Source organism: Pezoporus flaviventris, unplaced genomic scaffold, assembly GCF_033815535.1.
Source record: "Pezoporus flaviventris isolate CSIRO_AGI_PZ_B2104156 unplaced genomic scaffold, CSIRO_AGI_Pfla_v1 ptg000078l, whole genome shotgun sequence".
Taxonomy (NCBI): Eukaryota; Metazoa; Chordata; class Aves; order Psittaciformes; family Psittacidae; genus Pezoporus; species Pezoporus flaviventris.
Window position 1 is genome coordinate 12,917,589 of NW_026892626.1, and position 13,353 is coordinate 12,930,941.

The 13,353-nt window shown below is 45.3% G+C and overlaps 1 protein-coding gene across 2 annotated transcripts in view; it reads left to right on the forward strand.

Moving 5' to 3' along the window:
- The first annotated feature begins 1,193 nt into the window (after window positions 1-1,193).
- FAM20C (FAM20C golgi associated secretory pathway kinase) overlaps window positions 1,194-13,353 on the forward strand; it is a 60,060-nt gene continuing 47,900 nt past the window's right edge. The window contains exons 1-2 of one of the 2 annotated variants that reach the window (XM_061474025.1): window positions 1,194-2,967; window positions 4,768-4,940. In XM_061474025.1, coding sequence (XP_061330009.1) covers window positions 2,438-2,967; window positions 4,768-4,940 — 703 coding nt within the window. In that variant the 5' untranslated portion in view covers window positions 1,194-2,437. The remainder of the gene's footprint in view (window positions 2,968-4,767; window positions 4,941-13,353) is intronic. The other variant, XM_061474026.1, reaches the window with a different exon arrangement.

The following is a 13,353-nucleotide window of genomic DNA, read 5'->3' on the forward strand; positions in this document are numbered from 1 at the left end:
TGCCTTTGGCTTCATAGCAGAATGGTTTGCTATGATTAATATACCAGTTCTTGAAGGATCCAGGGTGAAAGAATGGCTTCTAAGAGAATCAAAGTGCTGTACCTACACTGAGCTGTACCTCTGAACTAAAGTATTACGAGGTCCCCGTAGGAGAGCAAATCTTGTCCCTCCATAAAGGTACAGCGCAGTCCATGGGACCATGGCCCTGTCAGCTCTTTTTGTTCATAAATTTTCTTTTTCTGTGGGAAAAGCATTACTTCCATTGTGCAAAACATGATGACACTGTAACAGTGCATGGATGTGCTTCAGGGGAGTGCATAGCACAAGGCTCTACATAAGCACCCAGTGCAGGAACAGTGCTTGATGGAGTCTGGCAGGGGAGGGATACTTTTTTGGGGGAAAGAAATACTTTAATATTGTTTAATCCAGGGAAAAATGGGCCAGCATGATCAGTGTTGAGACGACTCTGTGGATAGGTGGTGGTGGGTATGCAGAAGCGCTTTGCCACTCTCATTCCTACTGAAGCCATTCTGTTTGAGCCCTGCTAAGGACCATAAAATCCGGGGGACCCCCTGCCCAAAGTCAGAATCAGCAGCACAGAGCATCCCTGCCTCATCACCTGAAGACCATTGGAGTGGCTTGTCCCTTCCTCCAGATTTAGACAACCACCAAGAGCACCCCTTGGGGTCCAGAGGCTGCCCGGGTCCCAGGACCACCAGCTCTACTAGCCATTAGGCCACCCAGCCACAGAGCCAACTGCACAGCTAACAGCAGCAGGAAAGAGGGCAGATTACCCTGCAGTGTGCTCACGGATTATGACAGCCCACAGGATCTCAGATTAAAACTAAGGGCTGCTCCTCCAGAGGAAGCAAAGCACACGGCTTTCCTTGATGACCTTGCTCCGGCGAGGGGCTGGGAGGGAGGGGGAGCTGGACAATGACAGAGCAGAATCGCAGCTCCCAGCCTGGGCACAGACCACGCTGACACTTTGCAATGCCATCCGTGCAGATTCCTCTCTCTGCTACCACTTTTTTCCCTTCCTTTTTTATTTTTTTGCAAACCTTTGTGGAACAGACGCCCTCTCCTTGCCCCAGTTGGAGCTGCAGTAGAATGAAAAGGGGGGTGGGAAGGAGGGAGGAGAGAAAAAAAAAACGCTTTTGGTTGAGGTTTTCCTGTTACTATCACTGTAGCGTTTATTTAGCCAATCTCCTAACTATGACGTGAGGAAGGCAGGAATCATGGCTCGCTCATAATATTTAACACACCCACTGAAAGCTGGAGCTGCAGAGCTACTAGTCCAACCAGTCTCCAGAATTCAGTGTAGCTGAAAGAGGTTTTCACTCTGCACCTGCCAAAGATCTCTCCCCCCTCTTCCCTTCTCTCTCCCCCCTTCTCTCTTCCTTTCTCTCTCTCTCTCTAAAAGGCAGATCTGTAAGACCCAGCAGAGATCAAAGACGGGAACTCTTTGCTTAAAAGAACCTCTACTGATTTATATTAGTTTCTTTCCTCTAGTCCTTCCTCTCTCCCCCCCCCCCTTTTTTTTTCTGTGCCATATTTAACCTTTATGTTGCAGTTGTGCCACCAGACAGTTTTGCTGCCAAAAAAACCCAACCCAAGCCAAAGCAAAAGCCCAGCTTGGATACAGCAGCCACCCAGACTTGATCTCAGTTGAACATACTAATCTCTCCCAAGCACTGGACGCGATGGATGAAGAAACTGGAACCGCTCAAAGAAAATGATTTTCCAGCCAATGTTCTTAAACAGTCTCAGAGAAGAGAGGGAGCGAGCGGGAGAGCGCTTCTGCTGCATCACTGGGCACATTCAAAGGAAGGGAGTCAGCGTTTCCAGCACAGCCAAATATTATGGATGATTTTTTATCTTCTGTCGCCTTTCCGTACAGGTTTTCTTAATATTATTCTCCTCCCCTCCTCCACCCCGTCTTTTTTTTTCTTTTTCTCCTTAGTTTTTTACATTTTATTTAATTAGAGCTAGTGTCTGATGCCGGTTTCTCTTCAAGAATCAGTTTTCCCTATTTGTTGTGATCCCTGTAATAAAAAGAGAGAGAAATCGTGAGCAGATGGCTTTATACATTGCAATGCCGCTGGCATTGTTTTCCTCTTCATTTTAAAAGCCCGGTCCGGTGCTCCTTTATTTTTTATTTTTCCTTTTATTTTTTTTTTTTCTTTCTTCCCCCTCCTAAGTTCTTGATGATACTGAGACATGAGGACCTATTGTTTTTAGCCTGTTTATTTCTCGGCGCCTATGGAGGTAACTTTATTGACTTGATCGCTCGCTTCCCGATCCGAAGGGAGACAGCCAAAGTCCCGGGGGGGGAGCTGGAAGACCCACTCCTGCCCGGGCTTTCTCCGCCAAAGCGCTCCCGACCGACCCGGCCGCCTCCCCTCCCTTCCCCGGTAATTTATTAGCCGCCCCGGCCATGAAAATGCTCCTGGTCCGCAAGTTCCGGGTGCTGATCCTCATGGTGTTCCTCGTTGCCTGCACCATGCACATCATGATCGACCTGCTGCCGCGGCTGGAGCGGCGGGGGACCGAGGGCCGCCCCGGCTGCTCCTGCCCGCCGCCCGCCGCCGCGCCGCCCCGCGCCGCCCCGCGCTGGCCCAGCAAGCACACGCTGCGGATCCTGCAGGACTTCAGCGCCGAGCCGGGCTCCAACCTCTCCTCGCAGTCGCGGGAAGCGGCGGAGCGGGCAGCGGGCGGCGGCGGCGGCGGCGGTGGCGGCGCGGGAGGCGGGGGGGGCACGGCGGCGGCGCGGACACGGAGACTGATCGGCCCCGGGGCGCCGCGCCCGCCGCCCCCCGCCGCCGCCGCCGCCGCCGCCCCGCTGGCCGCCCTCTTCCAGCACCCGCTGTACCGCGCCGCCCTGCCCCCGCTCGCCGACGGCGACCTCCTCTTCAATGTCAACAGCGACATCAGGTTCAACCCGCGGGCGGCCGAGCACACCGAGTGGTGAGTACGGCGGGGCACGGGGCTCAGGGACCGGTTTGCCGGGGTAGGGGTATCCCTCGGGTTTGGGGTGGGGGGGTGAAGTGAAGAGGAAGGCAAAGGGTCTCTGGGTGGACGGTGTGGAAACGTGGCGCGGCGCTTCCCCGGGTCGCTGCCTTCCCGCTTATAACGTAGGGTTTCACCGGGCGGTCAGGAGAATGGATGTAATAGCTGGTTTGGAGCGAGCAGAGGGTTGAACTGGACGATTCGGTGTCACCGGCTAAAAAGGGGGCTTGTACACAGGCGTGACCAGTTGTGCTTCTCGGAAAAAGAAATAAAACAAAGCCCAAAAGCCATGAAATACAGAATAATCACAGGAACAGGCTGGGGTGACGAGGCTGAAGGGTCTGTGTGCCCCAGCTGTAGCCAGAGGCAGATGTTAGCAGTAAAAAGTAGAAGGAGGAGTGAGCCTCCTCTCCAGCACCTTCCTGGTCTCCCAGCAGTGGGACCAGGCAGTAACACATGAACTTCCTTCAAAATCAAGGTCTGGTATCACAAAGGCATTTATCCTGGCAGGTATTTCTGCCTTCGGGGTCTGATCCGTGCTCCATTTTTCATTCTCAATTAATTCCCAGTCCTAGCACCTCTTCTGCTTTCCAGCCTTCAAAGCAGTTGGTTGCCTCTGTGAATACTATGCCCTGTTGGCTAGTAAGAAATGCTGAGAAATTTCAGTGACTGAAAAATCAAAAGGGTTGTCTAATACAACAGCACCCTCTTCCAAACACACTGACACTGTGATGTTTAAACAGCTGCATTGTACCGTGCAAAAGCTCTGTCAAGCCGCAGAGCAGCCAATGTGAGAGGAGAAGTATTTCTGATTTCTGCCCCATGAGCATGTGAATTGTCCAGGCCCCTTCCATCTAATAAAAAAAAAAACAACTTGGCTGTGAAGTGGAATAGCCTGAAAAGTTCTGGTTTATCTGAGAGGGAAAATAAAAAGTCGTAATTATATGAACATATGGAGATGACTAAAACCATGCAGGACTTACGGATTGAAGATATGTGATGGTTTATGCGGTAGGTGGAGAGTGAAACTATCACTGATGTCCACAATGCAGCTGCCTCTTGTACATATTTTCCTTGGTGGCTGCAGCCAAAGTTCACAGAACTAACATGAAGTTTAGGAGTTAAAAGCCACTTTAACAGTCATTTTCTGTAACAGTATCCTACTGCTAGGGAAGGGGCAAAACCATCCAGAGTTATTCTTTAGTAACCAGTTTGGAATGATCCAGTTTCTTCTCATTCTTTCTATTTAGAAAAAGAAGAGAGAGTGGGAGCATTTGGTACAACAGGTCAGCTTACTGCTGCGCTCTCCGTTTCGACCCAGGTCCCTGTTAAACAAAGGTTCAGGGTGATGCTGTCCTTTGAGTCAAAGTTGTAAAAGATACGTGCAAAGTAATAAAACCTAAAGATGATACAAATCTTGCAGCTCTGTGTTTCTGCTATATAAGGGCCTCTGCTAACGCTCAGTGATGTCACTCTGAGTTTAGCTCGTGACTTTCATGGGCTTTAAATCAGGCATGATGAGTGGAAGTGAAAACCCATCTCCCATTTAGCCCCAGGTGGGAACAGGCTCCTGGTGTGCTGCCGGCACAGGGACAACCTGGGGGCTTCTCCCCTCACTGTAGTGCTTTGCCTTTCCAGGTTGTCACATTTTGAAGCCCTGTTTCTTGATGCCTGTTACAAACTGTAACATTATTTCTTTCTCCTCATTTTTATTGTGTTGTTCTTTATGATTTTTTTATTTATTTTTTTTGGTGGTAGGCAAAATGAAGATCATGAAGAATTTTTGCCAACTGGAGAAACCTCCATAGACTCCTACCCAAACTGGTTAAAATTCCACATTGGCATTAATCGGTACGAGTTGTATTCCAGACATAATCCTGCAATTGAGGCTTTACTGCAAGACCTGGTCTCCCAAAAGATAACCAGTGTTGGTATGTTCATATATACATATATATATATAATTTTTTTTTACCATTATTTGCTCATTGTTCAGGATCTCATTGCTGTTTGAATATTAATATTTTGCATGGCTTCTCTCCGGCATGCCTACAGCATTGCTTCCCGACTTCCGTGCTCATTTTCCCTGTTGAACATAAAGAGATATTGCCATCTCTATATTACCTGAATAATTGCAAAGTCTGCCAGCGAGGCAAACCCCATTCATTTTGGAGATATTTTAGACACGATCACACTGAAAGTGCCCAATTTGGTTATTTAAAATAAATAGGGTCATAAAAAAAAGATGGCAAAAAGCAGGTAGCATCGTGCAGGAGCTAGGCCGGTATTATTAGCTGATTTTTATTTAAAAGGCTGTGTCTGGCAGCACTCCTCTTCCCAAGGAAGGAGCAAGGCAGCTGACCTGCAGCCCTGCAGCGATGGCTGCAGGAGCATCCAGGACCGCGGGGCTCTGCGGCTCAGCAGAGCTGCAGCTTCCCCAGGCATCGTGCAGGGAGCTCCAGCCTCCCGCTGAGCAGAGTTCAGCTCTGTTTATTCTGCCTGTAGATCCACAACAGGGAAGTGCCCATGTCAACCTTTGGCTCTGGTTAAACAAGGTGACACAGTTCGGGGCTTTTCTCCAGGGCTGGTTAATGACAATGTGTCTTTCCTTGAATTTAGCTGCGTAGATGCGCAGGGAAAAAATAACCTCAACCCCAAATGAAAGCTCTGGGACACTAAACAAATGCACAGCCAGTGGTTTCCAGAGGTGGAGAGCTGTAGCACATGCAGTGGTTTCCGTTGACCGTGCAGAAAATGAAGTTACTTGTGCTGACCACAAAGTCTGTTTCGGAGGGATGAAATAGCATGAGCTCTGGAAAAGTGCTGGTGGTGTGTTGGCACCAGGGGATGAGGTCAGCAGGTCTTTAACCCTGCAAGGCAAAAATTCCCCTGGCTTCAGCAGGAAATGGCTTGGGCAAGAATAGCATGAGCAGCCCTAAGGTTTACATTTTTCTTTGTGTGAATCACAGCAGCTGCTGAGCAGGGAGCTCCTGGGTCATCAAGAGTGGGCTTATTTAGCTGATGTGGATGGAGTAGGTATGAAACACAGGATGCCACAGGAGAGCTTTGCCTCCGTGAATTGAGCTGCCCGGTGGCTGTACTCAGCACACAGCTCTGCTCTGAGCTCTGCTGGGACAGGATTTGGAGTAGAGCAGTTTGTGGTACACAGGTGCTATCTCTCATGTTGGATTCAAGGGACACCTAGTTTATGAAAGATGACAAACACAGGCTCAATTATTAACCTGTGATGGGTTTTCTGTCCCCAAAACTCTGGATTGGAGTGATTCATTAAGGAGCTCAGGTTTGACAAGCCAGGTATTTCCCCTCCTGTAGCTCAGATCTGACACTGTAGGTAGCAGCAGACTTTGCCCATGCTTCTCTGGCCTGTGCTGGAGGGTAACAAGGGCACTGGTGATTTTCTCCTTGACATGAGCCCTTTCTTGACCTCTTCCCTCAATACAACTGATTTCTGGAATATTAGTGACATGTGAGAATGGAGATTGAGCCAGTGCTTGGTAATACATGAGTTAACATTGATCTTCAAGCACATCCATGGAGGAAGAAAAGATGCAGGCTGTACCCTTACCCATCCCCTGAAGGCAGCAGCAGTGTCCCAGGCAGTGACCAGCCTGTCCCCAGCTCTGGGCAGAGGTGATGCTCAGCCAAACCATCTCCTGTCTAATCTATTGAGGTTTACACAAAATGCATTAACCACAGTAATGTTTTGTACTGCATGGGTGCTAAGAGTATAGATCTCTATTTACCTCTTCAACACTTCAGTGTTCAGCCGTGTTGTCTATGCAGGAGGAGAGCAGTGTTTGCAGCACACTTGGCAGCGTTTGAGCCATGAAGTCTGTCACTTCTGCAGAGCAGTGGGATGCTAAGGTTATGTAGGGACATAGGAGGTGGTGGCAGAAAAAGGGAGGTAGGAATGAAAAATAATAGTTTAGTACTCACTCTTCACTTGATCTTCACTTATGCTTCCGGGCATGTTGCTTAACCTCTGTATGCTTCAGTTAACCTAGCAGAAAATGGTTATCAAAAAAATAGGAGTGAAGTCGTGACCCTGGTGACGTAAGTGGAAGCTTTGCCATTTGCTTCCCTGGGGCCATGACTTCACTAATGTGTCGTATAGATGTGTCATGAGGTTTCCATTAATTATGATTTTGATAGAGCTTTCAGATCAGCGGGGAGAAAGGGCTATGGGACCACAGAGGAAGATTTATGGTTGGCTTTTAGTGATTTCCTGTGGGATTGTCTCTCTGTTAATGTTTGAAGAAGGCTCTTCAGAACATGATAGGGCCTCTTATGCTCATAAGAAAAGCACAGAGAAATGGTTTCTATCAATGATTCAGTATAATTTCCATAAACTAAAACATGAGGCACATTTGTTATTGGTATTGGTCATTGTGGGAACTGACAGGGAATTATTTCTACACATCAATCCCAGTCTAAAATCAAGTATATGGAAATGAAAGGGGACTTTTGCCAATGTAGAATACCAGTATCTGAATTTTGCTGGTAGGTAGCATCTGCTTCTTGCCCCTGTGGGGATTTAGGAGCTTTGTCAGGTTTCAAAGCAAGAAAGAGCATTTTGTGAATACACTATCCTTTTTTTTTGTTTGTTTTTATTACACAGTGCAGCATCTTTTATGTGGCAAATTCTTTGGGTGTTTAAAAGTACATGTTTTAAAATAATACTTGCCAGTTTTCAGCTTTACTGCAGAGCAGCAGCAGGGATTCAAAAGTGTGTAAGCTGATTAATGGAGAGTAATATATTTGACCAAAGGACATTTATAGAGTTGTTACATTCTTTTGCATATTCCTGCATATCTTTTCTTTTTTTTTCCTTTTTTTTTTTGTTATAGTCAATTTTTATTGTTTTGCAGTTTTTATTTTTTTAAGGCAGCTGTGAAGATGCCAGGTTAGAAGTATAAAATAAATGGAAACCTTCATAAATGGCCAATCTTCAGGCTTCTTTTTTCAAGCAGGGCAATTAAATATAGAGGCTTACATGTATTAGATGAGGTAGGATATTGCTATATCCAGTTTCTTTCCAGTGTCCAGATTTGCCTTGGCTCTAATAAAATTAGGTGATTTGCTGTGTGAGTTCTTGATACCTATAGTAATTAGATCCAATCTGCCGCTAAACAGCTTTCTTAGCCATGTTGTCATTTCTCTGGTCAGCTTACATTATTTATGGAGGAGAGTGGTGACCAGATTGATCCCCTGCCATCTATTAGAACTGCTCACATAACTCTGTAACATGCAGTGTTATTTTAAAATGAAAACGGTGACAGAAGCAATTCCCAAGAGCAGGGAGCGCCAAGGTGACATTTTCTTGATGTTAAAGTTTAAATGGAACAAATCCGTGGATGGGAAGGAGCATCACATTCAGCTCCCACAGTGACACCTACAGCTGGCCTTGAAAAGGACAGGGTTACCCAGAGCTTTGAAGCTGAGGATGTGTTCTGTGCCCTGCATCGATATATATATTTCGTATTCATTTTATTCAGCATAAAAGGGATAGCTCTTAATTTGATTTAATTCACTGAAAATTTCCTCTTGCCAGAAATAGGAGCCTAGAGAGAATTGGTTTTTCGTTGAGCACTGAAACACAGTTTTCAGAAGAAGCACACGGACAGGCAATTACATACTTCCTTTGCCTTTCATAACTGTTTATTGCATGCATAAATAACCACAGTTAGCTATTTTCTTGCATATTTACAAGACGTCCATGCATAATTGTGGTAGCACTGTCAGCAGTTTAACAACAAATATGGCATGGTGCATTGTAGAGACAGTGTGGTCTTGATCTTGATTGTACTGATGTCCAGAGGAGCTGTGTTGTGGGATTGCCTGTGAGCAGAATAGATTTTTGTAATTCCTGTGTTTAGTTGGGTTTGGGTTTTTTTTGATTCTTTAAATTCCCTGGTTGGTAGGGTTTGGAAACATTACCTGACTGAGTTAATTTCTGAACCTGCAATGCCTTCAGTTTGTACAAGCAGTGATTAGAAAGCAAGCATGCAAAATTACTCACACAGTGAATAAATGCTGCAATTAACTGAGGTGGACTCTGCTTCAAGTCAGGGGAAAAAAAAAAAGACAAGATGCTTAACATTGAATGTAAATTCTGGTGCTAAAGGAAATTATTAAAATCTCAGCCAAAGGAAGAGAAAAAATGCTGTTGAGAACATGTGAAAAACATAATTAAATGTAGTGCCATTGATTTACTTTATAAGAAAACAACGAATCTGCCAAGAGTCAACAGATTGATTTAATGTACAATTCCAGATGAAAGGAGGGACTTAACATGTACATCAAAGCCTCTGAATGATTTCACAGATCTCTTCCCCTCTACAAGTCTTTTACTGTCTTGACTAAACCAAGAAAGGCCTTTAAAAACAAGTTAGCAGAATTGGCTCAGCAAGAACAAATTAAGAGATGATGAGGGATTGAATTTGTTCTGAGATCTGTTTTTTACGGTGTGTACAGGGCCATGTCTCTAGCCTGGGGCAGAATATTACTTTTTAAAGCCAACCAGCACATTTACATTAAATTTAAGCTTGGCCTATAAATAGGAATCCAAAATGGATCTGTATGTCCTCTGTTTCAGATGTTAACTGCACCCCAGGCTTCAACTGGATCTCACTTCTCAGGCATTAGTGTTGGATAATTAAATACATTTTAAGAAGTCTGTGGATCCTGACCAGGGTCAGAAGTCCTGTTGGGACTCGTGTTCTCCATCAGAAGACCATAAGGTCTGGACAAGCCAGTAGGATGAGGGCTATCATGAAGCAAAGGAGGAGCTCGAAAGCCAGATCAGTTTAAATTCCAGATCCTTTTGGGTCAAATCCGTTTGGGCAATATTGTGCCTCTGCTAGGAGTTAGTATCAGATACTAACTAGAAACAGTAGCATACAGTTATAAGAAGATGATTTGGAAATGATATACTGTGCATGTTTTATACTGGATGGTATCTGTGGATCAGGAAGGGAATTTGGGTTTTGTATGGGTGGGGAGACAAGGTGGGGAAGCAGCAGACATGGCATGTGGCTGTGAGAACTGCCACATGATTTACAGATGTAAATGGAGTGGGGATTTTTGGAGGCTTGATTCAAAGTCCGTCAGAGAAAGCAGAAGTAATATCACCAGTTTCACTAGTCTTGTACAAGACTGTAATCCCACAGATACTCAAGCTAAAAAGCTATCTTGGAATATTTTGCAAAGCCTCCTAAAATTAGGAAGATTTCTCATCATATCTGGAAGCTCTTGCACTGGGTTAACAGGAAGGGTTAATGCTGCTTTCCATTTCCTTCTACCTTGGGAGGCAAAAGAGAGACTTGAGATACCCTGAAGATAAAAAGCAATGATGGTATTGGGATTTGTTTTTAACACTGTGCCAGTGTGTCCAGCAGCGGTATGAGACTTGATTTGAGGTACCTGCTGTGAGCTACTAGGTTTATAAAGTCTTTTACAGAGCTATTCATGACCTGTGATGTTAAAGTGTATTCAGAAACCTTAAAGTGAATTCAGAGTGTGACTAGCAGTTCCCTTGGAGTCAGTACAGCTTCACATTGCAAGGCCTCCTTAAAAATACCTCAGCCTGCCAATCATAGTTGTGGCATTTCTTGGATGATTGTATATGCTGCTTCTGGGTTTTATGAATTCTTCAGAAGTGTTCCTGTGGGCAGTAGGGGAAGGCACAAGAGCATCTCCACATGAGCAAACAGTGTTTGGGAATAAGCTCCTGGAGGACAACGGGGCTTCCGCTGTTCAGCCATAATGGTTTAACTGAGGTCTGAGAAGGAAAGGGAGTTACTGAAGGAATAATACAGCTTAGAAAATGAGAGGGAAGCCAACATGCAGATGTAACACTAAATTAGGACAAGGGAAATAATCTGACCTAGAGGTCTGAGCAAATCATCTTCAATGAGATCTGCTCTTTTCTGACACTGCCACCCCCAAGATTTAGGCGACTCCCAAAGTCAGTTTAGTTTAGAGGTGCATGAAGGGTTGCGTTGAGCTCAGAAGGACTGTCTTAGATGAGGAGATTGCAGGGATTTCAATGTTAGGCTTTAACTGGTCTGGACTTGGAGGGTGGCTTTGAATCATCTGCAGCCTGGCCAGCAGTTCTGCGACACTAAGTGAGCAGCCAGAGTGGGAATATCTGTGTGCGAATCCAGATGATGTGGGGAGAAGCCAACATGGACCTCTGGCACGGGTTGTTGCTCACGATGCCTGCCGTAAGGTGTGATGGAACACCATTCCCACCAATGTCACCCTCTGTTTCGGGGAGGTCCAAAGTTTACCCCTAGCAGCAGCAGAGAGACAACTTGCCAGCAAAACTTGTGTTTGGTCAAGGCTACTATTGCAACCAATTAAGGCAATAATACAGTAAGATGGATCTAAAAAGACCATGCTTTTTAGATGCTTTTGTCTTACTTCAGCATAATTCCTTCTGTCAGGAAACCAGGCCTTTGTGAAGAATTATTCTGAATTGTTAATCTTCACACATTTCCCTGCTTGGTGATGACACACTGGTGGTTGAGTTCATCTGCTATTGAAATCCTCTGTTGAATGGCTTCAGTTTTCTGAGAAACAAGTCTCTTAGTGTATCTGAAACTTTGTGCTTACAAAAGGGCATGCTGGAACATCCTTTCTTCTTGGCATTGCTGTGATTTCCCAAAAGCTTGGCTTCACAGGCATGCCCCAAAATAGGCTCTATCTTTGCATTTTCTCTCACGGGTTTACAGGATCTTTGGTGTATTTTGGACATACATGTCTCTCAGAGGAGATGGGGCCAGTCTCCAAGCCCCAAGCTCCTCAAAATTGAGTGAAAAAGGATAAATTGCATCATTTTTAGAGAAAAAACAGTCTTCAGTTGGTGTGAGCAGTCTACAAGCAGCTGTGTTGAGGTCGATGGGATGGAGAGAGTTGTATCTGACAGACAGGAGGCAATTCTGCCCTTTGATTCTGAGGCTGATATTACTGACCTATTTGGAGATAGCCCATGCAAACAGCAGTGCATGGTTGTGCCTTAAAAGAGTTGGGCAAGTTGTACCTTCAGCAGAGGCTGGGCCAGGAAGGTGGTGGGGGATCTCCTAGGCAGGACCATGTGTCCCTGCAGGCATGAGGCAAGGGCAGCTCCAGCTCCTTGGTTGCTGTCCAGACTAACCAGGAGTGTTTCCAGGGTGCATAGCTGGGCTGTGATGGTCCACATGTACATTTGTGGGGGGAGGATTGCTGCTTCTCAAAGCCTGGGCTGAAGGCCTATGCTCCTTCTTCCCTCAGGTGCATATCAACTGACCTGCTCTGCACAAGAGAGGGAGTTTAATATGTGAAAGCCATGTTCTGCTTTACCTGTTCAGTGCAAACTATTTAATGCCCTTTAATTTCTAATTATTTATTTGTTCCTTTGGGATAAAGTGGAAATGCAAGAGAAGGCTGGGATCAGCAAAACAGCAAGGCAGGAGGGATTTTATTCTAGGAAAAGTATAATTACACTCACCAGATTTACATAGCATTTTCTTGCAGAAATATAGATTACAAGTGCTGAAAGGGAGATGATGACCTATCAGTAATAAGGCACAGAGATGAGTAATTAAAAAGATGTGCAGCTAATAGCATTGGTTAGAGACAAAAATGTACAAGCTATATAGGTACAACAAGGGCAGCTTTAACATAAAACTTGCAGAGCAAGGTAACTTGACATTTATGTTATTCTCCAGTTGACATGGGTTTTGTCAGAACTGTAGAGAAAGGGCTTAATTATCTGATAATTCTTAGGAAGCATTTTTAAAGGACTAACTTATCCACACAGACACAACTGCCGTGGCCTGCCTATCTGAACACAGAAGTGAATAAAGGAGACAGGGTATAGGTCATTTCATTTATTCAGAGCAGTTTTGATTGAGTAGAAAAGCAGCTAGTTTGCCAAAGTATATATTTATCTTTTTAAAGTAGCCTTAGAATTAAGTAAAATGCATTTTTATGAGTTCTTACATTAAAAAAAACCCCTCTCTCCGACTTTAGAAACACCATGATCTGTCTGTTAACATGATACTGTCCAAATAGTTCAAACTGATTTGAATAAATGTCAGTCTTAAATTCCCATTAGCTGTCAGCTGGGAAGTGAGCGTATTTAATGTTTGAGCAAAGATGGCCCTTGGTATGCAGTGTGGACCTCAGTCCTTGCTACCTCCACATGTCCTGTCCTACCCTCCCAGCAGAGCCAGCAACCTGCTCTGCACAGCTCTGCTTTCAAGTATGAACTACCCTGGGATCCCATGAAGCTACCGGATGGGCTTGGATACATACCCATTGTGCATAGAGGAGATGAATTTA